This window comes from Pelecanus crispus, chromosome 2 (assembly GCF_030463565.1).
Source record: "Pelecanus crispus isolate bPelCri1 chromosome 2, bPelCri1.pri, whole genome shotgun sequence".
NCBI lineage: Eukaryota > Metazoa > Chordata > Aves > Pelecaniformes > Pelecanidae > Pelecanus > Pelecanus crispus.
Genome location: NC_134644.1, coordinates 75,738,026 through 75,765,885, shown reverse-complemented (window position 1 = coordinate 75,765,885; position 27,860 = coordinate 75,738,026). Strand labels below are relative to the sequence as shown.

The 27,860-nt window shown below is 41.2% G+C and overlaps 4 protein-coding genes across 17 annotated transcripts in view; 2 read left to right on the top strand and 2 right to left on the bottom strand.

Annotated features, from left to right (window-relative positions):
- Positions 1–30: 30 nt before the first annotated feature.
- Positions 31–10,064, bottom strand: LOC104031579 (transmembrane protein 14C). Of its 2 annotated transcripts, none has more exons than XM_075705941.1 (5): positions 10,040–10,064; positions 6,231–6,314; positions 3,678–3,779; positions 825–912; positions 31–631 (listed from the first exon to the last, which is right to left on the bottom strand). In XM_075705941.1, exons 2-5 carry the CDS (start codon positions 6,304–6,306, stop codon positions 577–579), a joined length of 321 nt encoding a protein of 106 aa, XP_075562056.1. In that variant the 5' UTR covers positions 6,307–6,314; positions 10,040–10,064; the 3' UTR covers positions 31–576. The 2 variants fall into 2 exon arrangements, with proteins under 2 accessions (XP_075562056.1, XP_075562055.1); XM_075705940.1 differs by lacking the exon at positions 10,040–10,064 and adding an exon at positions 6,545–6,579.
- Positions 7,370–17,342, bottom strand: PAK1IP1 (PAK1 interacting protein 1). 8 transcript variants are annotated; one of them, XR_012830860.1, is made up of 12 exons: positions 17,255–17,317; positions 16,299–16,461; positions 15,157–15,277; positions 14,986–15,060; positions 14,291–14,343; positions 13,658–13,803; positions 13,470–13,567; positions 12,569–12,668; positions 10,845–10,971; positions 10,040–10,232; positions 7,829–8,971; positions 7,370–7,477 (listed from the first exon to the last, which is right to left on the bottom strand). XR_012830860.1 is itself a non-coding variant. In XM_075705933.1 (11 exons), the coding sequence occupies exons 1-10, from the start codon at positions 17,315–17,317 to the stop codon at positions 10,069–10,071; spliced, it is 1,110 nt and encodes a 369-aa protein (XP_075562048.1). In that variant the 5' UTR covers positions 17,318–17,342; the 3' UTR covers positions 7,370–8,971; positions 10,040–10,068. The 8 variants fall into 8 exon arrangements, 5 of the variants coding, with proteins under 5 accessions (XP_075562048.1, XP_075562043.1, XP_075562046.1 ...); XR_012830859.1 differs by having other exon boundaries at positions 7,370–7,940; positions 8,779–8,971; XR_012830858.1 differs by having other exon boundaries at positions 7,370–7,923; positions 8,779–8,971.
- Positions 17,123–27,567, top strand: LOC104035644 (tRNA selenocysteine 1-associated protein 1). 5 transcript variants are annotated; one of them, XM_075705936.1, is made up of 10 exons: positions 17,123–17,141; positions 18,580–18,764; positions 20,201–20,281; positions 21,283–21,359; positions 21,458–21,588; positions 22,184–22,315; positions 23,221–23,340; positions 25,489–25,684; positions 26,326–26,371; positions 27,172–27,567. In XM_075705936.1, exons 4-10 carry the CDS (start codon positions 21,330–21,332, stop codon positions 27,306–27,308), a joined length of 792 nt encoding a protein of 263 aa, XP_075562051.1. In that variant the 5' UTR covers positions 17,123–17,141; positions 18,580–18,764; positions 20,201–20,281; positions 21,283–21,329; the 3' UTR covers positions 27,309–27,567. The 5 variants fall into 5 exon arrangements, with proteins under 5 accessions (XP_075562051.1, XP_075562049.1, XP_075562052.1 ...); XM_075705934.1 differs by lacking the exon at positions 17,123–17,141 and adding an exon at positions 17,596–17,634; XM_075705935.1 differs by lacking the exon at positions 17,123–17,141 and adding an exon at positions 18,338–18,375.
- The window catches only part of NUP153 (nucleoporin 153), a 54,410-nt gene continuing 53,857 nt past the window's right edge, over positions 27,308–27,860 (top strand). For both annotated transcript variants that reach the window (XM_075705925.1, XM_075705924.1), the window contains exon 1: positions 27,308–27,340. In XM_075705925.1, coding sequence (XP_075562040.1) covers positions 27,323–27,340 — 18 coding nt within the window. In that variant the 5' untranslated portion in view covers positions 27,308–27,322. The remainder of the gene's footprint in view (positions 27,341–27,860) is intronic.

The following is a 27,860-nucleotide window of genomic DNA, read 5'->3' as shown; positions in this document are numbered from 1 at the left end:
CCCAAACAAAACACTACCCCCATACACACAGAAAGGATAGAAACCTTTATTTGGCACGTTTTTGTAACAGATTTTACTTGTAGAAAAGCAACATTTTAGCATCATTTCACAATAAAAGATAAGCTCTGTTTGGTGGTATACAGACATGGTGTATCAACTCAGAATGCAACAGGTAAAGCATACTGTAATACTCAGTATGAAAAGTATCAGATACACTTGTATTTAGCCAATTACCCCTGGTGCCTCTTTGTGGATACTTTCTTAATTACAGGTCCTCTCTGCTTCACACATGTCAGCAGTATATTTTGGAATATAGAAACTGGAAGTGTTAAAATACACTGAAATGTGTCTGGAAAAATTTCTCACTACACAATAATAGCTCTATCAGATCATTGAAACAAATGGCACCTTGCGTGTAAACTATCCATCCCATCATTCTACTCCCCTTTTTAAAAAAAAAAAAAGGAAAAAATTTGTCTTGATTTAGAAAATTGTTCCATCTTCTTGCTTCCGCATTCAAGCAACTTCACTATCAGGTTTTCTTATCCAGTTATTAAACTGTAAAATGAACAGTTACTAATCATGGGGCTTTTCCACCATCTTCAGTGCTAATCTTCCAACCATTAGCAAACTGTAAATGGGGGAAAACACAGAATTAAGCAACAATAAGAATAATTTGTCAACTCATTTTCAAGCACTTCCCATGTAACTGGTGCATAGAAACAAAAAAGATACACAAAATACGACTCACTCCATCTCAGTTTAATTAAGCAAATAAGAAATCACATACCAGAGGTTAAAAAAAAAAGTATATTGTGTTGTACCTGACACCAGCAATTAGCCCTGCAGGCATGAATTTTCCAGAGTTGTAAAATCTTGTTCCCATGACAGCAGTCAGCGTTCCAGATGTAACTTAAATGAGAGATTGTACAGTCCAGTCAGCAGAGATGCATGTGTGTGACAGAGATGCTACAATTCAAAACTAACAGAACAGAGAGAAGTAGTAGCATCAACTAAAAAGTGAAACAGGGTTATTTCATGTGATGGACTAAAAGAGTCAATGAACTCTGTAAACTTTGGAATGCATTGGTATGTGAAGAGTAAATATTCTAAATCAAGTTCTAGCAGACAGTGCACTCCATATGCTTCTGCACACAGTCCTCACATTTCTTTGTCAAAATGTGCTTCTTTGGAGCCTGGAAATAATCTATGCTATGCTGCTCTGGAACTGACTCCTTCCCTGTTGCACAGGCAAATCACTAAACCTGTGCATATAATTCACCCACTTCTCGTAAAAGGGAGATAGCAATTGACTTGTCTAACTTGTATGTTCTGAGAATTAACTAATTTATGTTTGCAAAAGACTTTAAAAGGGAAATGTGCTATGTAAGTGCTAAGCATTACCAATCCATTTCAGCCCTGGCCCACCTTCTACTAAAATCAGAGAGTTAAAGCAATCCACCCTGACCACTTGACATAGAGACAAGAGCCAGGTAGTTTCACTGAGCCAGTAAAATAGAAAGGGCAATCCCTGGAACACTGTATCTCAAAGAAAGATGGAATACCAAGAAATCTATGAGGAAAACATACTGATTAAATCCTTAGCATCCATCTGCTACCCAGTGGTAACAGCTACACATTAACATATTGTTCCAACCACTCTTATTTTCTACCATTGCTTCTATGTGATGGCTGGTCCTGCAGGACCCAGCTCATCTTCAATCCTAGCCATGGCATCCATCCTCCCTACCACCACCCTAAATATTGTCCTTGACATCTAACAGTTTTATTTAAGTAGATATGTAAAAGACTGGGACCACAGTCTAATACACAATGAAGAACTAAACCACTTTGGTATTCAAATACCTCAAGCTCTGATCAGTAGCCAGTCTTCAAAATATGCACACCTCACTAAATCGTAATTTTGTCTAAGACAGCAGTAGAACACACCTTCTCCAAAAGCTTTAAAGCATGCGCTACTGAATTATAGAAATATATCTGTCTCTCACATTTGGGAAAATATTTTGTCTCACTCCTGTTAAGCTTGCTGTATTTGCAGTTTATTCCAGTTATTTAGGCTTGACCATGCACAGCTTTTGACCTATCCAGTAGATAAGAAAGTGGACTGCACTGTAGACAATGCTAAAGTGGAGAGAAATGCTGGGCCTTCCCCTTTCACTTCTGACTTTCACACACCAAAGAGCTAGATGCTATGTCACTGCTTCAGTGAACAAACGCCATAGTCAGTGGCAGCTTTTTAAGCACTGACTAAGCAGTTATCTTCTCAAAGTCAGGGAGAAGGGAAGCTCCAGTTATGAGAACAAGGAAGAAGAAACTGCATTACTGAAGCTTGCTTCTCTGTTAAACCTCCCCAGCTGTGCAACACCTTTGTAATTCTACATATTTGTCACATATAAAAATAAGCCAATCACAGTCTCTGCCATTTTCAGCAGTAATACACATAACCTGCTAGGGGTATGGGCAGTCTGCAGGGGAATCACGCTTCCTGAAATGCTCCAGCCTCCTGCAGAATGCTGAAAGTAGGATCCAGCCAAAAAGAAGATACACAGAGGTCGAACATCCATTTACTAGCACTTCCCTTGCACTATGATCCTTTGAACACACCAGTACGAGACAGGTGCATGGCAGAAGCCACCAATTCAGCCAAGCCTGGGGACTGAAACATAGCAGTTTCATAGCTGTGAAACATAGCAGTGCACTGTCGTGCACTGGTGTCTTCTACAGATCAGGAGAGGAGAGGATACTACCAACACAGATACTGGCCAAAGGATTACACAAAACACATGCTCACAAGTATCTTAGATGCAGCAGCCTAACAAGCGTCAGGCATCAGTAGAGCTGCAGGAATTATCTACATGTATTTTCTCAGCCTACTTCAATTGCAAGGTACCCTGACTTATTAGTGAACGCGAAAAGTTCAAGTCGCATTATTTTGTAACTGGCATGAGCTTTAGGCACGCACAGGTTAAAGTGACAGGTGATAACCATCCTAACTTGATCACAACCCTGACCTCTTTATGGTAAATGGCAGAAAGACAAAAATTGCATTTTGGAGATTCACACCATACTACATACAAGTTTTTAAACACAAAATGGGGGGTTTTTTGGTGTTTTTTTTTTCTGAAGGATGTGAAATAATGGTATTTGGTTTGATTATTTTTTTTAAACCATGTAAGTTTCACTTTATCCTAGCACACAATTTCCTTCGCAACCTGTAGGTTTTTTGATGTTCAGAAGACAAACTCTAATGATAAACAACAGATATCTTCCTCTCCTGTTGTAGAAAAGGAACAAAGATGTGAGTTTGAACTATCACCCAAAGCACTTCATACTTCTTGCAAAAGGGACGCAGGAGTGTAGTGAGAAGTCACTGCGCAAAACACACCAAGACAAGCAGTTTTTAGTACGCATTCTCAATCCATTCTTTAAAAAAAATAATTAAGTAATGCTGACAGTTCACATTCCAGGGAGAGCAGTGGAGTGTGGCCACTAATGGAGATTTTTCACTAAAACACAAGTTTAAAGATTGGATTGAAACTAGATTTATAACAACATCAGTTTAACTGTTCTGCAAAGACTTTTAGCTACTCATTTTAGCTATCCAGTTACCTTAGGTTAAATATAATCCCTTCTAATTAAAATTTTAAATGACTTACTCAGAGAAATCCAAACATTATTTGGATTCTGTGAGAGCTGATAGGCACCCAGTCCAGCCAAACTCCCAAAGAAAAGGCCAGCAGCTAGTGACGGGACACTACCTGAATAAGTAAAAGATAATGCATTTATTAGAAGCTCAGAAAGAAACTTGCTCATCATCTTCTCTGTTTCATAAAACACCAACAGTAACAAAAAAAAGTGGGCATTCATTGTTATAAAGTAGATTAGAGACCTTTTTTTTTCTTTTAAGATATTAAGACCATGCTGATCTGCACCAAGAAACATGTTCAAATACTCTTGCATAAGATACAAATAGCATTAGTATTTAATTCTTTAACAGCAAAGCCATTAATATATTTGTGATGGAAAGAACAGCAAGAAAAGCAAAAGAACCAGTGTTTTCTTTGTGCAAACTGAAGCACGTTTTTTCAACACAGTAATATCAGACTTTCTTGAGAGGCAGTATAGTAGACAGATTAAATAGTGAGGATTTAAGATCAGCAAAAGGACATGTGAACTAAACTGGGCAGGAAGGCATTCAGACAAATAAAAAGTTGCCAAAGAGAGCTGAGTTGAATAAAAGAGGTCATATCTCTTAAGTACACCTGAGTTCTGATCCAAAGGTAACTAAAAACTTTGGAAGAATGTTCCCTGGACTCGCCTAGACTTTGGATCAAGTCCTCAGTATAAATGATAATCCCAAACTATCAGAAGATGGATACCACATCCAAATTGATGATTTATAGATTACATCAAGTAACGAAGTGGCACAACCACTGTGAGTGGAGAATGCCCTCTATAAGGCTAATGGAGAATTCAGGACTTAATGCTACTGAGGGTGGTTCTTTATACATTCCATTTTTCAGGTCACCTAAAGGACTCGAGGCTGCAAAACTAAGCTGGTAAAGATGTCCTCTCAATGTCACAGGAGGATCGCATCTTGCTACCAGAAAGTAATAATTTTTCAGTCATCAACATGGCAGCTGTAACATTGCTTCAGATCCTGCTTTTGGCATAAAAAGCAAGAGATTATCTCTCTATCAAGAGATGATAGAAAGCACCAAATATTCTTTTACATGTGCAATGAAAAGATGCACACTCTAGTAAGTGGCTGCTCTGGACAGAATACAGTTTAGCAACCAACATGCAGTAGCTACAATTTTTTTGCCCAAGCCCGGGAGCCCACAAATGGCCATCATATCATTGAATTTCACCTCAAGGCATTATTTAGGCAGCTGTAACATACACTTACTAGGACAACCACACCACGTCTGGCTCAGGAAGCTCCTGAGTCTCAAAACACTGGGACCCAGAGAGCTTACTAAATGAAGAGAGAAAATCAATCAATCAATCAATCACTCTTTGCTTGTCCTGTTCTCATATGCTTCCCAATGCACCTACTGCTGACCCCTGACTGTGTGGGTAAATAGACCTGGTTGTAAAAGAACAGATCACCATCTTAGCTCTATGGATGAATGTTCCATTTTCTTTTGGTTTCTCCAAATTATTAGTTGGGATACAAGACCCCCTTTTTTTTTTCTCTCCCTACAAGTCACCATACAACTTCCTGTTCCCCTTTCAAAAATCCTGTGACCTGGATTCCCTTGCCTCAGCGTGACCATGTCCTCCCATCTGGGACCAGAGGATAAGGAAGACACCTACCATTCCATAATGGCGTCAGAGAAATACAGATGCCAATTAGTTACTCAAGTTCTCAGGATTGTCCCTCCTGCCCTAAACTCCACTTAGAGCCCAAAGGATAAATCAAGCCAATAGAAAGTAGTTTGTAATAGGCATCAGCATCTACATAGTCAAATGCACTGGCAAGATTCTTACTGACTTCAGCAATGCACCTTCATATCACAAACACTAAGATGGCTTAGGGATTTTCAAAGCTGAAAGAGACAGTATTGCAGCAGGGATGAATCCACAGTTCTGTCTGAAGGAGGGCAAACTCAGAAAAAGGTCAGGAAGTGAAAGCAGTAGGTCAGAGGGTAAGCTTATGATGCAGAGCCCAGAAAAGGAACAACCTTAAGGTCTGATTTGCATTGTTCGACTCTACTTGGAGAAAGGATCCTTCTGAAAACCCTCTGCAGCTTGCAGTATACTGTTACCACCAAACATTAAAATGAGAATAAATCTCTAAGGAAAAAAAAATGGTGACTTATGTCATTTGAAGATACAGAACATTTATAGAACGCTTATACTTAAAATAGCACAGAAAAAACCTTTCTGAAACAAACTTCTGTCAGTTCACCCATACAGCACAAAGCAGAGGCAGGATACCAGCATCCACCAGAAAGCAGATTGTGGGCTTATCTGTACAAAGCACCAGCTCAACCCAAAAAGCACCACACCCCAACAGCAAGTTACCACCCCAACAGCAGCAAGTTACCAGCACATAGCACAAACTGATAAACTTTACATCTGCGTGAACTTCCAGATAGGAGGCTTTCGTAAAAAGCCGCCCAGCTCACACAAAGTTATTGGGGTGCGGGGGGGGGTGGGGGTGGGGGCAGTGAAGGAGACACAAGCACCTTCCTGCACCGTACCTGCTTTTGCATAGCCAATGAGCCCTCCTGACGTCACCAGGGCGGCGTAGCCAAAGCCGAGCCAGTCCACTGCCATGCTGAAAGCTGGAAGAGAGATCGGGGTGAGGGTCGGTATCTCTTAATTGGGGGGAGGAAGGGGGAGGGGAATAGCATTTTGCCGCGGAGGGCCTTCCCACGAGCAAGGCCCGCCTAAAGCCTAGGCGCTAAACCGAGTCCAAGAGATGAAAGCTGATTTGGTGGGAATGCAGCCCTGGGGGCGGCGGGGCGGACTTCGGGCTCAGCCCCGCCGCGGAGGACACGCAGGGGGCACTCACCTGCCCCGCGGCCCCGCTCCACAGCGGCCCGGGGCGGAGCAGGCTGCGGAAGGGAAGGGGAGGCGAGGGAGCAACGCACCGCCCAAAGCTTCCCTTTTCCGGCTGTTCTGGAAGGGGGGGGGACAGACCAAAACCCCAACCAAAAACCAAACAACGGGCGGGGCAGGCCGTGTCCCGCAGCCCGGGGCTGCAGAGGAGGAAGCGGTGATGCCTTCCCACCTCCCTGCCGAGCTGCGGGTCACCCGGCCCCGGCGGGGGGTATCCAGGATGCCCGGGCAAGCCCGGGTGCCTACAGACCAGGAGAGACTTCAGCGCAGAGGAGGTTTGGTGTGCTTGTCTAGCGAGGGGCACAGCTCCCTCATAACTGCATTCGAGTGCAGCCTGTCTGTCCTAGTCCTGTACCACAAGTGGGGGTGTGTGGTCCAGCTGAGAATTCGGGGTTGGTTTTTGGTGTGGCATGAGCTCCTGCAGCCTACAGGATGCTTCTAGTTTTGATCAGTAATTTCAGTATAGCCCTTTTGTGGAAAATGTAGAGGATTTCTATAATGTTCAAATTACAAGCACAGTTAGTGGCAACAGAAAAAGGAGTCTTCTGCTGCAGAAGTTACGCAACAGTGGCAGATGGAAAACATCAAAAGAAAATGTTTTGCATTTTTTTTTAATCTGGAAAAAGTGTAGCAAGATGTTTATAACTGTCTACAAACATAAACTTTGGTTTTTTTCAAGTGCTGAAACTGGCTTTCTTCACGTAAACGGTGCTGCATAATTTATTCCAGTGGGCTATGCACTTACCTCGCATCAGCATTTAACCATATAGAAAGAAAGAGCACTCCTTCAGCCAGGTCCCTGAGCTGAGGGGCTTCAGTTTGTCTTCGTACAGAAGGCACAAAACATCAGAGCCCTCTGCTTTCTGCAAAACGCAGCTTTCTCTAGCTGCATTTCAGAAAGTGGAGAGCAGTTTAATTCCACTGTTGGCTTAAGTGGTTTAAATAGAGATCTCCTATTTCCCTGAAAAGTGCTACAACCAGCACAGATCTGAGCTGTGCTGGATGGGGTTCCCTTTCTTGTTCAAGCTGTGTAATGGCTATGAGGTTCAAGTTTCAGTGGGCTCTGCTTTGTAATCCAGCACTGGGGTTCCCCAAGAGGGAAGCAGGAAAACTGGAAGAAATCCACAGCTGCTGGAGCTGCTGAATTCACCTGGGGCTCAGCTGAGATGCTGCTCGCCAGGCTGTTGTTTCTTGCAGCCATGGCTCCGTCTACTCCACCGGTGTCATGCAAGCTCACCCTTTCTGACGCAGGAAGAGCTTTCTCATCACTGACATCTCCTCTCTCTCTGCACTGCTGCCTCCCCTCTATCGTTCTAAGCAGCTCCCTGAAAACTAGAATGGAAAATGTTCTGAAAAGGAAGATGTACACAAGACAACAGCAACAAAAAATTTGCCAAGTAGTGGTTAGTAGCTGAGCATTCACTCAAGGTATAGAAGACACGAGTTCTCCTCTCACGACTGTTTCTGTATTTATCTTAAAAGCTGTTAGGACCTGTCTTCTCTGTCTCCAGTTCACAAATTGTTCCCAGTCTCATAAGATGCATAATTCTTTGTTACTACACAGAGAATTTGGTTTTTACAAATGTCTAATATTTACTTGTAAGTCTAAACCTTAGAACCAAAATTCTGTAGTTTTTGCTTTTTAATTTTTAAAATTATGTGCAGATTGGATTTTTCCTGGTGCTCATGAGAGCTTGCTTCTCTAATTGTGATGTCCATGGCCACGAGCTCATGTATTTAAAAATTCAAACAATAAAACCTGTTTTAGTAGTGGCAGCCATTTTGTCAACAACAGGCATAATCATAAGATAAGCACTATAAAATAGACATAACAATTTACAAGTGAAAACACTTTACACAATTTTCTTGTTCAAGCTTATACTTTCTATGTCCTATATTTACTATAAGAGCCTTGCTATCAGTTAAAAATCTGATTTGGTACCTTTCCTGCCAAGTCTACAAACTGTTTTAATCCCTCTATTATTTGCCTGTTTGTGTATGCACACGTTCAGGGTATTATTAAAGTTAAAAGCTGTGTAAGTTCAAACTGAAGTACAACTGAGATCCCCTTCATGTTGAATTAAACTGAGCTCACATAAATCAACTATACTGAATATTCAGACAAGGAGTTGTGGTAAGTTATCTAAATAAGGGAAACAGTTACAGAAGATAAGTACAGATGCCTACCTCCAAGAGAATGCTGCCATTGCTACATGAAGAGTCTTGGAACAGCACCGACGATGCTCACTTTGTTCCAGTGTTAGAGCATACACAGAGATGAGCTGGAGTTATATCCTATTTTACATCCCTAAGACAGCCTGCATTCCTGTCTCCAGATTTGGCTCAATCTTTTTTCTGATTTTCTCTACTTTTTCTCTTGCTACACAAGTAAGGAGGAACAGATTATTACTAAAGTGAATCAGAATAAAGCATAATTCCAATTACTTGTTGAAAACAAAATAATGAGTACTCCAGTAGTGCAGAAAACATTAAAATGCCTTGCTTTAAAAGAAATAGAACGCTTAGTACAGCTATTTGACCTTGTTCTTTCCAGCTCAACTTTGTTTTTCCCACTATATATTTGTAATAAGACTTAGGATAAAATCCTGTTTCCACTGACTGAGAAGGTCAGGAATTCACTTTTTGTTTAAGTGCAAAACAGATGGGTGACATTTTATCAGCATGACAAACATTTCAAATGTTAGATGATTTTTTTTTTTTTTTAACAATACAGCTCAGATCAAGGACTTGAAAGAATACTATGGGAAGGGGGAAGAGAAGGTAAAACCTTATTGATATAAACTCTTCCACCTAAAAATATGTATCATATTCTGAACAAAAGATTTCAATCATGTGAACCATGGGTGCAAAGACTTTAAAAAAAATTAAATGCATGAAGTATGGACACGATAAAAAAAACCAAACGTTTTGCTTATAAACTCTATGAATAACTGCATGTCAAGAACTAGAAAGTACGATTTTCTGTGAATATATGAATGGAATGCGATTATCATTTTAATTTTAACATGTTCCTTCTTACAGTAGGAAAAGTAATGCATGACAAAGGCAGATCATATTTTAAGTCAAATGAACAGTACGTTTTCCAACACTAAAATGAAAAAGTACGTATTTTTAATATGCATTTAAGGGAGACAAAAATGTAACTGAGACAGATGCAGCTATTTTTATTATTTTAGCTGGCTTTTTCAGAGCCAGTGAAAAACCGTATACTATTGTTAATAGAAAAATATAAATGTTACATATTACTAATTTATTTTTGCTTCATTCACTTAGGAAAAGTTGCCATCTCTTTTGCTACTTCCCAGAATGATCAGTCAATTTATTAGGGTAAAAACATTCATTACTTTTAAACAACAGATCAATTCAGAGGTATATGTCCCATCAGAGGTTTACATCCTTATAAAACTACAGCAACAGCAGTATTTACTTTTTATTCAGTAGAGAAAGTAGCTGCCTTCATGCTGAGCTATTCCGTTTCTTTTTCTTCTTTTGCAGTGGAGCGTCCAATTTTTGCTTCTCTGGAGTAATTTTTCTCTTTTTTTTTTTTGCTGTTTTATCACTTTTATCAGTCCAACAAACTTTTTTTTTCCTGACTATTGATGACATTTCATCTTCATTTGCTGGAAAAAAGCAAGAAATTATTTGCACTGATATTTATGTCCAGTCTTTGTAGTCTAAAAATGGCACAGAGACTTCTTTCTATCTCATTTTAGAAAAGGGGTTATAAATTTTTTTTTAGGTACATTGGAATGTGCCATTTATGCTAGTTTTGCCCGTGATATGAAAATACCTAAAGAACAAATACGTAAATAGATTACGACCCAGGAAACAACAGCAAAAAACCACCAACTGAACCAGCTTTCCTAACTTTGCCCAACTACATTGGCCTCAGACCTAATGTTGTTTATAGGAAAAAAAGACATGCAGTCCTATCAAACTGTTTATTCTTATTTGCCTTAAAAGCTTCACAGTGGCCTCCTCAGTATGTTACTCCAGTAAAGAGAAACAAAACTTTCACATAACAGAAGGGAAAAGAGGCTTATGTCCTCCAACATACATGCAGGCTTGAGATGCTATCAGATTGGTAAGGATATCTATATCACTTGTCAGCATCATATCCCCATTTCTTCATGATACCAAACTTTTTTCAATGCATATAGTAAAACTCTCCCACTTAGTATATTCTATGTCACAATCACATTAACAGCTGAAAACACACATAGTTCTATTACCTTGAGATGATGTTGCAGCTTTATCAGAATTTTCTTTCGTTTCTGAAGCTCGGTCAAGCCATACTGCAAGACACGTCAGCCTAGCTTTGGTATTGACTTCACACAGTAAAGACGGCACACCTTTAATCTGAATATAATATAGAAAAAGATTAATTAAACTTTATTTTATTTCTGTTTAAGTATTTGAAGTGAGAAAGTATCTTACTGCCCACCTTCCACTTAATTTCGGGTGCCTAAGACTGTTTAGAACTAGAGGCTGTATACCGGTTAATGGTCACATTGTTACAGTCCTGTTCCTGATACCATTCCTCAGCAGTGGTTTTACAAAAAACTCCCAATGGCTTTAAGAACGTATCTTGACAAGCAAGATCAGTGGGTTTCAGGCACAAGGGGCTAAGTTTAACATGAGGAATAAGTAGATGAGTCATAGACACCCCCCCCCCCCCCAAAAAAAAACCCTGTTAATGATTTCAGAAGTTTCTCCAGAGTAATAGGCAATTTTTAGTACAGCTAAAATAATCTGAATTTAGTGCATCACATTCCTTTTCTCCCTCACAAAGACAAGACTGCTGAATAAGAGTAATCTCTTCAGAGCGTGTTGCAAATTGCTTAACTGCAATTGTATCAGTCAGCTCTGGGAATACTTGAGTAAATATCCTATTACAGATATCAGGGGATAAAGTGTCACAAACACATGTGAAGCGTAACAGCATCAACCCATCAGAAACTACTGGTACTAGGATATTCTACCTCACAGGGCTGGACAGAGCAGCCCACACAGTTATACAAAGTTTTACAAAATTTTGCCTGCACAGGAAGAAAATCACACATTTGGTTAAAATAAAAACAATGTTAGAGAGAAGGTAGAGAGTTCCCTGATCACTGTGCCAATTATGTACAAGGGGAACAGAAATTCAAGGTGAAGGGAAAAGAGGGATTTTCACTGTTGCACTTAGAAGTATAGAAATAATCAGAGGGGGTGTAATTAAAAACAGGCAAATTCAGATGAGAGATATAAAGTGTATAAATGTTGAGAGATAATTATTTGAACTATTCGAGATACTTATAGTGGCATATAGTAGATCCTTTATTACTAGGCATTAAATTTAAAAAAATCTAATTCTGATTTTAAAATACAAACCCCAGAGCAAACAATATACATGGGAACCTTTAAAGATAAGATGTGACTCCTTGTTGAACTGTGCTACTCAGAACTGTGTGAAAATACAGGAAATAAAAGGTCCCGGTACATTAATGTGTTTGAATTTTTCAAAAGGACTTTTTCCCCTTACATGAACGACCACCTCCCCTCCCTCAACCCATAGAGTTTGTGTTTTTAAAAGAGTAGCAATGGTCATCAACATTACAAAAATTCACAGTAGTCCTTAGAACATATATAACTGATTAGATAGTCCTAAGTCTGGTCAGGTAGGTCTGAAGGGAAGCATGACTCTACATAAAGAGGAGACGAGATCTCCATAATACCATCAGATTTTATAGTTTGTTTATAAAAATTACAAAGATACAAAAATACACAAGTGCATAAAAATATATGCACAGACATAGACATCTCTACGGAACATAACATGGAGGAAGATCAAGACATCCAGATTTCAATTAAAATTTCCTCAGTGATTTAAAATTAATCTTTGTAACAGAACTCTCTGCAATTTTGGTTCTCTGGTATTTTTCCATAAATGTAACAAGAAGTTTAATAGACCGACCTTATTAAGATCCAGATTCCACATTTTAATGTAACCATCACTGGATGCGGTAACAATAACATGTTGTCCTTCTCTTTCAAAACTATAGATATCTTTTATTCTGTGAAGAAAATGTAATACTTTGTTACTTTATAGCATGGCAGTTCGCTTCAGAACAGTAAGCTGACAGAAATCAAAGATGAATAGGCAACAGTCTAAAAATCAGTTTGAACAGAAAACCCAAAAATGACAGGCAGGAACTTGGAACGGTAATCTGGTTTTGAGTCCTGTCATTTACAGCAGGAGCTGTAGCCTTTGCTAGGCTTGTTAGGATTCAATTCGGAACACATTAATACTTTTAAGCACACGCTATTAACCACATCAATGACAGTTTAGCTAATGCTTTTGTGTTTTGATGAATTAAAAGCAGCATTTAGACAAATATTTGGTATTCAACAACAACAGAGTATATGGATTACGCTCCTATTGTCTGGACTGAGTACAACCGGTCTGTTTTATTTAAGCACGCTAAAGAGCCAGATTCTGTAAAGACTGGTTAAACATTCTTTAGATGGTCTTGCAGGAAAATACTGGTACCCAATTTCAGAAATGCATAGACCACACACAGAGAAGTGTGCACCTCTGTGTGTGTGTATTTTTACACACACACGCTCTCATAAATTTAGAGCTGTAGTATTTCTAATTCTGTTGGTTTTGTAACGTGCATGGACAGCACCGTACTTGTGGTCATACTAAAAGCAAACAAGTCTGTCCCGAATTTGGAATTTAGCACATAAATAAATTCACTTTCTATATTAAAACAAAAACAATAGTAAAATACGCTGAACATTACAAGTCATTAAACTTTACTGAGCACTCAGCATTGCCGTAAATATTTAAATAGTACACAAATACAGAATACCTGTTTTCATGAGCTTTAAATTCACACAGGCATTTTTGAGAGTCACAGCTGTAGAACCTTATCATTTCATCATCTCCAGCTATGGCAAGGATAGAATCCTTGGAACGGGAAAAAAGAAATGCAAGTGTGATTAATTTCATGTGTTTCAAACCAGTTAATTTCCCAGCACCTTTCTTTTTTGTACTTACCGTAATAAATCTAAGTGAAGAAATTCTCTTCTCTGTTGTGATAGTGCCAGTGATTGAAGCTGTGTCAAGTTTGTAGATATCCACTTTATTTGTTATCACGGTCACATACCTCTCTCCATCAGGGGACCATTTAATTATGTGGGCATCTGTACACATTGATACATTTGTATACACATGTACACAGGGTTTTTTGCACTCTATATTGCATGAGAATCTAAAAGTAAGAATCTTTAGAAGCTGTTAGACACTGTTTTCCACCTAAACCTGAGAAAAATTCAGGAACAAATAAAATAACCTAGAATAAACAAGTAAAACTATGCTCTTAAATGTTTGTTTCTGATTATCAGAAGTGTATAAAGAAAAACAAAACAAAACAAAACACATTTATTTAAATGTCCTGACATCAAATTTCAAGGAAAAAAAAATTACTTCAGTGTCGCTATGTTTTCCTTTTGGTAAATGATTATTATTAAGGACATAAGCTTACATATGCTTGCCTGCACGTGTAAAAAAGACATTGTGAAAGTTCCTTGCAATTAACTGACTTGTTCACTAATTCAGTCTACTTTTCTTTATACAAAAAGTAAAACTATCTAATTCCACTCTTTAGTGGATTTAGACTGATAAACTCACTTTGCTTCAGGTTTTTGATAAAGGCTGATCGTCCTTCTACCAGATTCCAAGTTCTGAAAGACAACAGTAGATAATGTGTGTTCTGGTTAAAAACAGCACAGTGAAACTGAAGTCCTATCTGCTGATGCGAGGCATCCAAAGGAAGCTTTTAAGCATCTCCATGCATTTTACTGCCTTCTTAATGCAAGAGAAAATGATGACTTCATATATCTCTTGCACACCGTGAGGCTGAATTTGTGATATTTATTTTATAAACCACCGTTTGCAATGCAGAGCCCAAAAGGAGCCCAACACCAATTTGTGCTGTTAAAATAGCATTTTATGTATTTAAAACACATATATACAGCAACATGTACACAGTCCAACTGAAAAATTACTTTTCTCACACTAAACAAAACCTGACAGCTTTCAGAAGTTTAAATAAATTGCGTTCCAAAATACAAATGTATATATACATCTACAAGTGACCATAAAGACTCAGCACAACAAGAAGCTAGGAACAGCAAGGACTTTTTTTAAAAGACTTTAAAATATTGCTGGTACCTACAACTTAGAAAGACAAACCAATGGATCTTTGAACCATTTGATGTCCAAATATGTTTTATCAGTGTTGCATGGTCTACTCCCAAGACGGAACTGTGGCTTATTACAACTGAATTACAATTCTTAGCATTCCTTCATCAGTTTCGACTCACCTTAATTTTTTATCTGTTCCTACTGACAAAGCTAATTTCCCAGAAGGATGAATAGAAAGAGATGTCACGTGCCCCCTGATAAAAATAAAACAAACATATTAGCCACATATATTATTTATAAGGAAACTAAACATGAAAATGTACATGAATATGCAGATACAAGAAACTCACTCATGTGCCTTAATGGATTTCAGGCATTCCCATCTCTTTGTGTTCCAGATACAAATTAGTCCATCTTCAGCCCCACTCAGTAGATGTGCAGTACCATAGAACTCCAAACAAGTTATTGAGCCTAGAAATACAAACCAGAGTTCTTAACAGTGTTGCACATAATGAACAGTTATCACACAGAGAACGTATGAATTAACAGAGATGCTTCTAGCATCAAACATGCCAGCTACTACCCTACCCTTGGGAAAACCTGAATTATTTCCTAAGTATTTCTTCACAAAACCCCCAAACTTTCTTGTTACATTCAGTCACTGATGTGCTCCATCAGCCCCCCTGTAGCCATACATGTCTGAACTCCACCTGGTCCGTTCACCAAAACAGCAGTACTCAACCACTGTGGTTCAGGTGACACAGAGCTTCTATCAGTGATAAGGAATTCTCCTATGTCAAAGCCCTGCTCTTGGCAGACAGTTGAATTTACTGCACATGCTGCTTCCCATAAACACCAGATTTATCATACGCAAGTTGAATGCAGGTACCACATTCAGTCTAGCCCTATGTACTTTTTGTACTTTTTTATCAGGAGAAAAAGGACAATCGGGATTGAGCTACAAATGACCCAAACACATTGACTTGGACAGCCATTAACTGACGTATTTCACGGCTGTAATTCAGGAGGCACATAAAGTAGGAAATGTGCCAGGTTAACTCTTCTGGCAGCAACAGCCTGCTCTCACACACAATCTCTCTCTTTTGTGTGGCTCATGTACGTCTGTGAAAGGAGAAGGGCACTGGGAAAGATGGTTGCTGGGAGTAGGCACAGACTAGATAAACTGTCCTGGTAGAACAAAAAAGGCTCATGAGCCATTTGCGGGCCATTTGTGGGCCATAACTTCTTAAACAGTTAAAACTAAAAATAATTGGAAGAAGCAGCTCTATTTGCGGGCTAATACCCAAACTTATTTTTGGATTTTTATGCTCAAAAGCTTACCTTGCTTGTATCATCAGACCATCATGGCTGCAACACCACCACTATTAAAGACTCATTAAAAAAAATTTAAATTTCCTTCTCCTGGCAAGGACCAGTTTTTGAGCTGCAAGTTTCTATCATTAATGCTTTTTACGAAGAAAAGCTCCCTTACCATTGTGCTGCAGCAGTGCCCCATGTTCTATCTTCTTTTTCATGTCATAGATTTGGATCGTCTCATCTCTGCTCCCCGTGACCACATATCTGTTATTCACTGCTACCGCTGACAATGAGGCTGAGTGGGCATGATGTGTAAAATCAGGGACAACCGTCCAGGACTGCAAACGAAATACAAAATAAACAGCTTTCTCTGAAGCTTACCATAGCGAGCTTCGACTTCATTATCCTGTAAGTTAGTTTTTTTTTTTTTTTTTTTTAAAAAAAAGCAAGACCTGAAAAAGCGTATGTGTAAAATGCAAAGGAATTATACTTCGCTACTAAGTATGGTGGGATTTTATTGAGTTAATGTGCTGTTAGGAGATTAGCCCGAACGATTTAAGCGTGCAAACTGCCTCTTGTAATCTAGTGTCGGGCTTAGATGAAGCTGTACGTGAAAAAGTAGCTGCACGGAGCTAAACCTCACGGACAGCGGAGGCAGATTCTCCCTTTTTCCACCATTGCCGGCCGGAGACACGCCTTCCACCTGGCACCGGCCCCCCGCGACAATGTGGCATCCGTCCCCCGCGCAGCTGTTTATTCTCAGCTCTGCGCTGAACGCCTGAGGGGAACGGGCTTGCACCACGGCCCCCTGCACCCACGCAGCCGGCCGCTTCCCGCAGCCCCGAGGAGCCGCAGCTCCCGGGAGCCCTCCGCGCCCCGCGGCCCGGGCAGCGGGGTGTCCGCGGGCCGCTCCCACACCAGCAGCGAGGGGCCGAGCCTGCGGGAGGCTGCCCCGCCCCCGCCGCGCTTTAAAAGCCCACCCGGCGCCGGGCCCCGCGGCCGCGGAGGGACGGAATCGGTGAGTGGGGCTCCCTTTCCCTCGGGGGGGTTGGCGGCCGGTCGGCCGTTAGGGCGCGGTTAACGGCTGCCGCGCGCGCGTTCCGTTTCCTCCCTCCCCCCGCCCCCCGTTACCTCGTCGGGCCGCGCGGCGAACCCGAAGAGAACCTGCTCGTAGCAGCCCGCTACCAGCTCCATCCGCCCCGCCACGCACGGCGCCAGCTCGGGGCCCTGCCGCCCTCGGCCGCTGTCCGTCCGTCCGTCCTCCGCGCTGCCTGCGCCCCCGCCGCAGCAGGCCGGGGCGGGCTGGGCCCGCGTCTGGCGGCCGGCAGCGCTCCCTCCGGGGAGAGCCCGCCGCCTCCGCCCGCCGGCGGCGAGGGGGAAGCGCCGGGGGGGGCGGCGAGGGCGCGGGCTCCGCGGGTCAGGCTCGGCGCCGGGCAGCCCGCGCGGCAGGTCCTCGCGGGGCGGAAGCGGGGCTGGCGCTGCTGCTGATGGCGACGCGGAGGATGAGAGACGTTAGTGCCGGGATCGGGGCCGGGGCGGGCGGCGGGGGGAGCGCCGCGACCGAGGCCGGCGTGTGGGGGCCGCCAGCGGGGAGGGGGGCGCGAAGCGATCGACTGCGCAACGGGGGGGGGGGGGGGGGCGGGCACGCTTCCTTCCCCCGGGGCCTCGGAGCTGCCGCCTCACGGGCGGCTGGGCCGCGGGCGTGCGGGGCGGGGAGGCCCGGCCCGGCGGCCGTTGGGCCCAAGCGCCCCCGCGCCCGCTGAACCGCCGCCCCGGCCGCTGCCGGAGGAGCGCCGCGGCCTTCTGCAGGGCCCCGCGGGCTTCCCCCTCCTTCCCCGCCCCCGTTGTTGGTTGGTGTTTTTTTTTTTTTTTTTTTTTTGGTCTTATCGCGTAGCACAATAAACGGGAAGCGCGGCCTCGGCGCCAGTGTGGCCGCTGCGGAGGGCCGCGGCCGGGCGGGGCGCACTTCTTGCCGGGCGCCGCGGCTCTTCCCGTCGTGCCGAGTGGCTTAAAAAAATGCGTCACGGCCCGGTGCGCCTCGGGCCTGGGCTGCTTGGGCGGCTCGGCTGGGGTCACGGCGCCGGCCGGAGGCGCGCTGGGAGATTCCCGCAGCCCGCCGCCCTGACCCGGCTCCTCATGTGAGCGAAATGAATGCAGAAAGGAGCGGCCTGCCCCCCGAGCTCGGGCGAGCGGTGTTCACCCAGGCGATTTTGTTCGTAAATAGCTTCACCCAGCTTTTTGGCAGCGCAAATGTAATAATAAAAACATGGAGTAAACGGGCCGGTCAAATGCGCGTGTAATCCAGTTAAGGAGGTGTTTGAATTCTGGAGGTTTAAGCAGCCTCGGTTTTTAAACGATAAGCTAGCTGTGTCTGTAGCTGCAGTTAAGGCGACTGTTAAAAATACGGTATCAATACATGCTGTTCTAACTGCTTTTTAAATATTTTTGTTTTCTAGTGAAAAGGCCAAGAGGCGACGGTCAAGATCAGACAGGGAAAGAGTACAAAAACACAGCTTTGCGTAAAAGCCTGTGATAACTGTGACCAAGAAGCAGTTGTATCACTTGCCTTCTGACAGTATTTTGCAATAAAACAGCTTGTAGCGCGTGCCATCTTCTGTTAAATCCGCATAAACAAAGAGCGGTAAGTTTAAAAGAAAAAAAGGCATTCTGCAGCTGTGAATTCAATAATTAATATTTCAGTGTTTAGAGTGTGGAGGAGTTTATGGTTCCTTTTAATAACAGTAATGAATGAATTAGAGGAACATCACTATGTGGATGTTTTTATTAATGATGGCCTTTAACAGGAAGGAATTGCTGCTGATAATGCTTTATAATGAGCACAGTTAAGTTTACTAAGAGGTCATATGCTAACCATACTGGTATATGCCTATATTTAAGGGCCTGTTTGTACTCGACTATTTTCTTGGCTCCAGAATGGGTGTGGGGATGAAGTGCATAGTTATTCTGAATGGCGCCATGCACGGGTGCTCTAATTATGGTCTATGGCTGTCCTGTGTCAGGTTAGGCTAATCCATTTTCAGAAGTAGTGCTCTGAGCTATTCCCCTGTGTGGGCAAGCCTTTAAGGCATTACAAACACTCTGTATTTATTGTATTATGTGAATGTGGATTTGACTAGCCAGTATGTAAAACATTACATAAATTCTTACATGGAAATGGGAATGAAAACTTCAACAATCGAGTATCTGCGCAGAAGGAGCAACACTGGATGTAAAAAAACAGTGGTGAATGAACAGCTGTGTGTGGAACTAGATGCAAAACATTTCGCAAATGAAATTGTTTTCTCCACTGATTTATATTGGTTGGATGACTAGGGGGAAAAAAGCTTAAAGGATACTGGAATCAAGAAAGAGGTACATACCTTTTCAGGAAAGTGTAGCCACTGGTTTAGTGATAGGTGTAAAAGGTCATCTGTTGTTACTAACTCACTGATGAGTGAAATGTGTGTATGAAAGAGACAGAAGAGGGGAGGCATACCTAAGAACAGGTGCAGAGAAAGATCACATCTACCTGTACTGCGCCTTCCTCCCTCTTTTATTTCTCTTGTTCTTTAGCACATATGAAGTACCACTACTTGTTTTCAGCTGTATAATTTGTGGTACAAGTAAATCAACTTTTAATTTGGCTAGAAGGGGAAAAAACTGAGGGGTTGTACAAAACATACTGAAGCTTCTATCTTTGTTGCCTTGTTTTTAACTATTTTAGAATATGGAGGAACATTGATCTTCTGAATTACTGTATTATTTCTGAAATACCTGCATATAATAATGGTAAGGTATAGGTGACTTAAAACCTCTCTGTAATTTTCTAGTGCTTTGAACAGTGGGAAAACTTTGTGGACTATTACAACTTAAGCGAGTGAAGATGACTTCTACCATAATCCCATTGGCCATATAATATTTTTATCTCCACTACTTTAGCAGTGACAAGTCAGAACTTAGAAATTTAAGTTCTGAATGAATAACATTAAAAATGTAGGGCAGGGTGAACATCTTTGAAAGTAATTCATCTCCAGTTTAAGATTCTTTATCCTTGTTCCTCCCCCACATCTCTTCCAGCTGAAGGAGTGCAATAAACTGAACCTGTGCAGCTGTATTCTTCGAGAAAGGCAGAAGACAGTTTGAGTCATGGCAAGCCAGGTAAGATCATTTGGTCAGAAATTCAGGCTTGCGGTGCCTAAATGGATTCCAGAACCATACTCAGAATTCCTAGTAAATGTAAAGCTGAAATAGCTAGCTTGCTCTGAGTTGGGTGTTTTCAGTCCTACGATTTCTTCTGGTAATTTGGTAATTGGTGGCTGTCCTCTGGACACTTAATCATATCAACTGAAGCAGGTTGGGGGCATAACATTAAGCTTTGCAGTTTGGATTATTTGAGCATGAGTTCTTCTGAAGGACCTTGCGCAAAACACTCTCTATATAAGATATATGTAGAGGTGTTCTAGAGGAAGAACATTAAAGCCTGCGTAAGTAAAAAAAATGCTGCAAAACACCATTATTTTTGGAAGTCCTCGTTCTTCAGAATCTTAAGTGAGGGAGGCAACCTGTGTTAACACAGCTGTTGTTTCCCTCCTCTTTTGTGTAGCTGCCCTGCTTCCTTTTTAAACTGTGGTTTTTGGGTTTTTGGTTTTTTGGTGGTTTTTCGGTGTGTTTTTTCCAAGAGGCACTTTTTATGCCTCTTTCTTCCTGGCCTTGCGTCTGGGTTTGAGTTTTCCCTCAGCCAAGCCTAGTGCCTGTTCCTGGTCTGCTTTCTCCTTACGTTCCATTAATCGGCCTCCTGTTGTTGTTCCTGGCCTGGGAGAGTGACTCACAGCTGGGTAGTGAGGAGAGGCATCTTGCATAAGAGAAGAAGAATCCCTGGGTGAGGGGAGATAGGGACAGCTGAGATCCCTTCTAGGCAAGAGTGACGATTTCCCTGCCTCTTCGTAACTCACTGTGCTGCTGCAGGGTTTTTTCAGTCCTGGAGCTCAAGTGGAACATGGTCCAGTCCTGAAGCTAATTAACATTTAGGATTGGCCAACATCGAAGGGCATCTGCTTTTTCCCTAATTCCAAGAGGAAGCTGTCAATCCTTTAGCCAGCTTGACAAGTCAGGGGAATATGGCTGTTCATACAATCCTTTGGCTCTGTTATTTTTGCCAGGCGTTTTCCCCAGAGGCTGCTTTCCCTCATGGGAGGCGGAGGGAGAAATGGGACCCCAGGCTTCTTTCAAGGGCAAGGTGAATATGGGGAAATCACCTGTGGTGATGGGGAGTGGGAGGGAGGAATGTAAATGAGGCTAAATGCTATAAAGGTGATTTTTTTTTTCTCCCAACAGGACTTAATGGCGAAAAAAAGAGAATGTCTCCAGGCCTACAGCTGGTGGAGAACACCACAGAAGAAACGGAAGAAAAAGAACAAAATAAAACCTGGAAGAATAGAGTTTGTCCCTAGTAGTAGTTCAGCCAGGTAAAGACCTTTTGAAATCAGAAGCTCTGACCCCTTATCTGTTTAAATTGATAGTGACAAGTGAATGCCATCACAACTTTTTAAAATCCTGAAATGGCACATCTGGTGCCTACACACTTCAGTATTGCTTATGGAAAAGTATTGCCAATAGAATAATGAACTTTTTTGTAGTTCGTCTCTCCCATAATCACAGAGAAGTGGTGGCAGAATAGTTGTAGCTCTTCTGAATCATAAGTCTGTAAGTTGAGTTAATAGTTTTTCTTGGTATTTTTGTGCCTCCCCCCCATTCAGACAATAAATATTTATTTTTAAAACTAACTTCTGAAAGTGTTTTTTTGTAAAATGGGTCTTTGTTGTGATGCTTTTCTTTGCAAAAGCAGTAGAATGGACCCAGAAAAATGGAGAACTTTATGCTGGAGTGGTGGCATGCAGTTCTGTGTGTTACTCAGCAGAGTTTTGCACTTAATACTCTCTTCAGATTTTGCCTCCTTATTAGTCCAATGATAACTACCAGCTTATATGTTAGGTACCTTAATACTGCAGTCAGCCACCTTAGTCTCAAACTTGACAGTTACTCTCTTTTATCTTTTTAAAGACCGGATTATTCAATATTTGTTGGGGAGCTTACTCCAGAAGTGGATGATTTCCAGCTCTATGACTATTTCCTAAAGAGGTACCCCTCATGCATTGACTGCAAAATAGCAACAGACCTGCTGGGATATTCCAGGTAATGCCTATGAAAATGTGTAACGTGGTCAATAGGTTTGCTTCTATAAGTAATATATAAGAACTTACATTGGAACTGTTTCTGCATCTTCTTCAGAGGCAGGAAGAGAGATTAGTCTCTGGCATTCTTTTTTTAGCAGCATAGGTCCTTGCATTTCTAAAACTTTCTGGTTAGTTTAAGCAGTTAATGTGATAAGGTTCAATTTAGACATATGTATATCTGCATGAAAGAAACTAGATGGTGGGAGAAGGGAGAGTTGTGCACTGATATCTGTGCTGCTGTGCTTACATACAGCAGCGTGTCTGCTTAGTCATCTGCAGTACTGAAGACGAAATAATTCCCTTTTTACATGTGGGAGAAAAGCATAAGGCCTGGCAAATCTTAGTGGGTTGGGAGACCGAACCTATTAATATTAGTAAATAAAGCCTAGGAGAAGTTACACTGGCCAGGCAGTGAATCAAGCAGGGATGAGCGAGTTTGCTGTTCAGACAGTGCTGGCTGTAAGAGACTAATTCAAGAAACTTAAGAGAAAGCAAGTATAAAAAGAATGTTAGTTCTGTACAGTGGTAGGAGTGAGTTAATGCTAACTGATTAAATTAACTGCTGTAAATGCAGAAATATGGAATCTGATTACTTGTACACATAGCAATTAAAATGTATTGTTTTGCTGGCTGTCAGCATGTTGCATCTTAATGCTATCAAAGAACAAGCTTTTTGCTTCTGGCCCAAGTTTTTTAATTTGGTGAAAGCATCTTCTGTGCATGTGCACATGCCAGAGAGGTTGCTTAGGTAATGGAAGCTATAGTAGCTACTATCTTCTGTTTTTGTAGAAGACAAATTGAATTCATTAGCTTTGTAACTGTTATGCATACTAGAATTTGTTTTCTCCCTTTTGAAAATTGTAGAGGGTATGCCTTTGTCAGATTTGGTGAGCAAGGTGATCAGATGAGGGCACTGCAAGACTGCCAGAATGCACCAGGTCTGGGGGGAAAACGAATCCGGCTGAGCATAGGAATTTCTAAAAGGTAACAAATGAGTTGTGCATTGATACAGTAATTCTGAATAATCAGATTCTTGTAGCTCTGCCTTTGTAAAGTCTGTGGCCCTTGCTATAATGGCTGTACACATGATGCAGTCTACAAAACCAAAAATACAGAAGCATTATGTTTTGACTCCCTGGATTCATCACCTCTTGCAGGATTGCTGGGGGAATACAACTCTTAAACCTAGCCAGATTGTGTAACTTGGGTTTAGCTACTGTTGCAACCAGCCTTAATTCTTATGGTAGCAAAGCTCAATGCATTCATAAATATTCTCCAGGTTTGGGCCTGAAGAATGTAGAAGGGACAAGTGGTTTTGTGTGCTAGGGAGTTTTTCTTCTAGACCTTTCCCTCTAGTTCAGGCAAGGTAGCACGTCACTAGTTTTACAGTAGGCTGGCAGAGGAAGGAACTCTTTAAGTGGAAAAATGCAGACTATAGGAGGGAAGAAGCCAAAGGTGATGTTGCTTTGGAACAGTTTGTTTAGAGTACTATTCTTTGCTTTTCAAGTGATTGGGGCAGCAGGGAATTTAAAGTTAATTAGTTCTGAGAGGGTTTTTTTACTCTGCCAGCTCAGTCCTCCCAGACAGTTATTTAAGGCAATTCAAGTCTCTGAACAGTTAGAGAATTGATACTAAATTTGATAAACTTTGATCCAGGATACAGACAAAAATTACATAAAACAATTTCAGTATATTCATGAGGTTAGCTTGTATGTTCTGTTAAATAGTAAAAATAACAGCTTTTGTTTCTCTTTACCCTGGATAATATTCAGATGTTGCCTCTTTGCTTTAGAATGGAAATGCTCTTACCCGAGAGAGCACTGTCCAGAATTGCTCTGATTAAATTATTTTGAAAACAAGAAGAGATCAAAGAAACCGGTTTCCTCACTTCTGCTATCCAGAAGAATGTCAGCAGTATCTTCAGATTTTTCTTTCCTACAGAGATGTATGTAGGAGAGAAGTTGGAAGCAGAAGACTTTGAGACATCATGTAGTCATTTGTTTACTACAGTAGCAAGACAAGAGAATACCTATTTTAGTATGTATGTGTAGCTTTACAGTAATGGAACAATTGGAATGTAGGGATTAAAATGCACATCACTAATCTATGTCTGTTTCTGAATGGCTGAGTGCTGTGCTCTCCTAGCATCAAAACATCCAGCCATGAGAGTAGTTTGTCACTAAGTCACTTACATTGGAAACTATTTCTGAGCTGCTTCAGTTGGCGTTCTTGACAAGCCTAGATCTGACTTTTCTGTAATGAAGTGGAGATGCAGAGAAATTGGACTCTGCAAACACAGGAGGTCTGCCTGTACCTAATCAGTGAAGAAATGTCTAAGCATAGAGGATTCTTGGAATGTGCAGCTGGGTTATCTGAATGTATTTCATGTAGCGTACCTCTGTTTTAGTACAGACAATGCTTGCGCATTGATTCTTGTCAGTAGTGTGAAGTAGTCCCTGAGAATTTACTCAGGTGAGGGAAAGTAGTGAAAACTAATCAGCTAGCTGTTTGGTCTTAAGAACCGATGAGTCTTGTCATTTTCCTGCTGCTTTGGCTTCATACTGGATAATGGCAGTGCTGGCTTCACTTGACAGCTATTCCTTGGCAACTGTTCATGGACTAAAAATTGAGCAGGTGGAGGTAGACATGGCAAACTGGCAGGCAGTGTCAGATGCTCCTCTGAAACAGATAATCTGACTTCACCCCCTTGTTTCTGGAAAGAATAAGATTAGTATTAACCAAACAAAAGAAAGAAGGGCTAATTAAGACTGAATGCATCTTTAAAGCAGCTGTGCTTGATAAATGTCTCTGGTCTTAATAAATTAGTTTTTAGCAGAGCACAAAGATTTATCAGCAGCTTGCTTATACAGATACTGAAAATAAACAAAATGAATACAGACAAGTGTCATGGCTTGAGTTAATCCATGAAAATCATTACTCTTGCTGTTGGCGAAGGTGAGAGCATTTGCTTCTGTATAAACGAGATCATGCTGTGACTTAGTGTTGCTTAGGCAACTATTCAGACAAGTTTCCTTTTAAACTTCGAAACCTATAAGCTGGCAAATTGTTTAACTTCAGAACTCGGTTTACACTTTATTGTTCTCTAACTGTATGTAACTTCTCATGTTTCAGACTGAAAGCAGAATTCCAGCGGTACCAGTCATACAACTATAATGATTATTACCAAGATTATCAGAACTACTACTCACAGTGGGGTTATGATCCTTATGCTGATTACAACTACAGCTCCTATGCTCCCTATGATAGCATGCAAGCTGTTGGAGACTGCTCTTTAGGAGATGCTGTTATGGCTCCAGCTGTTTTTGAGGTAAAGATACTACACACTTGCTTTGAAGAAAAAAATTCACAAATAGTAAGCTGTACAAATTGTGTAAGTTGGAGCAAAAAGAAATCCTAAAACTGAAACCATGCTTTCTGCTTAGTGTGGAGGTTAGAATAGCAGGCTTCACTCAAAGGTATTCTTGATTTAAGTGCTTAAGTAGTGCATCTATAGAATTAGAGAGTTATACACCTTTATTTGTTGAGATATGCCAAACAACAGTCCTGACAGCATAATTGTGTAGGCTTCCTCTCTTCCTGTTTTTCTGATGTACTTTGCTTAAAGCAAATTAAAGAATTATTGTAAGACGGTCTTATCCTGGATCAGCCAATTTATTGATTACAGCTTCCAGAAGTCCTTTCCAACCTGAACAATACTATGGTTTTGTTAAAACAAAACAACAGAAAAACCCCCAAAGAAGCACCCCCAAACAACCACACTCCGTCAAACAAACCCCAAAAGAAAAAAACCCACACCCAGCCCTCCCCAACAAACACAAATCCCCTTGCCAGTTCTTGCAGTTGTGGGAGGAGGGAATGGTTTGGGAGTACAAAATTACTTTGGATTTGTGATGCTTTCTGAAATGGGTTATGATTAAACTTAGGAGACTTTCTTTTTTGTTTTTTTAGGAAACTTCAGCTATGACTGAAATCAATGATGACCTAATAACTGAAGGTAATGATGATTCTATCACTGCAACTTGAATTTAGCCATACTTATGCCCTTTAACAACACAAGCCAATGACTGTTGGTTGAAGAATGTCTTGGAAGCTCAGCTGATGTAGTGGGATCCTCTATGGGTTATAGCTGAGATGAGGTAGGATTTTAAAGCTGATAGTGTACACCATGGCAAGTAGAATGGGACATTGTCAACAGCACTTCACAGTAGGTTTCTTGTAACTTTGCCTTCATTCTCCTTCCAAAATGGTCTAATACAGAATTTGTTGTGTCTTTGTAGTGATTCTGCTAAGCATATTCTGTGTTAAACTCATTAATAAGCTAAAGCTTTGTTTTCCAAACCCTGAGGTAAAAGCTTACGTTGTGGGTACTAAAAGGAGGATTCAACTTGCACTTAAAGATTTGGTACGAAATGTAATTGTTCAGCCTGGAAAGTTTGCAGACAGTTCCTTGCATAGAGGCATCTTGTGTTAGCGTTAAACTTTATCCTGTGTAACACATTGTAGTAGAAATGAGTTAAATGGATTTTGGGAGAGTTTCATGGTTAATTATCCTTAAATCTGCTCTTTGTCTTAAAATACCAATATAGTCCTAGCTTTCTCATATGCAAATTCCAAAAGAAGGTGGACTTGTCAGGTTTGTTAAAATTCTAGGTGAATAAACAACTTAACTTACTACATTTACTAATAAATCTATTAAATTTAGCTAAAATAAATTTTATTAGGCATTTACTGCAGGTTTTTGTGTGCATGCCTCCCAAGATCTGACACTTGTACTTACCAGGCTTTTATTTTCAGATCCACAGCTTTACTTGGATGTTGATGAAATGAACAGACAATTTATGGAGACAAGTGAAGAACTCTATGATTCCCTCATGAATTGTCACTGGCAACCTCTGGATACGGTCACTTCTGACATCCCCCCTGCTATTTAAGTGTCTTATATAGCATGACCGTTATGACCAAGGTGCTAAAATTACATTTCTTCTACATTACTCTAGATCATAAGTTTTAAAGCACAATGATAGGTTGGGTTTTTTTGCTATGCTTTTGACAGTTTCTGTAATCTTTTTTTTTGTTCATCACTCTACTCTTGGAGCATCTTGAAATCATGTAAATATTCTAGAAATGTAAAGAGTTCAATGGGGTCTAAAGATAGACTTGCCTGTGTAAATAAAATTTTGTTTCTGCAAACCTGCCAGCAAGGGATTTTACTTACATATGTGAAGCACATTCTCTTCTGGCTTGTGGAATTTAGCTGGAGGCAGTAGGGGTATTTCACCCGTCTTTGTTGTGGGCATCAGGACACTAGCAAAAACTAGCTCATGTATTTCCAAGTTACCTAGGCAATCTTTTACAAGCTCTTAACACGCTTGCTTAGATTATATGTGTATTGGGAGAAACTCCCAGGGTTTGCTATGGGAACACTTGAGCCCACTCTTTCTCCTGCAATCTGCTGGCACTAACTGTACTACTGGTGATCTGCT

Bases quoted from the DNA above. Each gene is read 5' to 3' on its own strand.
- LOC104035644 (XM_075705936.1), top strand. From the start codon at position 21,330: ATGGGACCCCAGGCTTCTTTCAAGGGCAAG. The intron at 25,685-26,325 runs GTAAAGATACTA...TTGTTTTTTTAG, and splicing joins TGGCTCCAGCTGTTTTTGAG to GAAACTTCAGCTATGACTGA. The intron at 26,372-27,171 runs GTAATGATGATT...TTTTATTTTCAG, and splicing joins TGATGACCTAATAACTGAAG to ATCCACAGCTTTACTTGGAT.
- PAK1IP1 (XM_075705933.1), bottom strand. From the start codon at position 17,317: ATGGAGCTGGTAGCGGGCTGCTACGAGCAGGTTCTCTTCGGGTTCGCC. The intron at 15,278-16,298 runs GTAAGGGAGCTT...TTGTATTTCTAG, and splicing joins GGCACTGCTGCAGCACAATG to GCTCAATAACTTGTTTGGAG. The intron at 15,061-15,156 runs GTGAGTTTCTTG...TATTTTTATCAG, and splicing joins AAATCCATTAAGGCACATGA to GGGGCACGTGACATCTCTTT.
- LOC104031579 (XM_075705941.1), bottom strand. From the start codon at position 6,306: ATGGCAGTGGACTGGCTCGGCTTTGGCTACGCCGCCCTGGTGACGTCA. The intron at 913-3,677 runs GTAAGTCATTTA...CTCTCATTTAAG, and splicing joins TAATGTTTGGATTTCTCTGA to TTACATCTGGAACGCTGACT. The intron at 632-824 runs GTACAACACAAT...CCCCATTTACAG, and splicing joins GGGCTAATTGCTGGTGTCAG to TTTGCTAATGGTTGGAAGAT.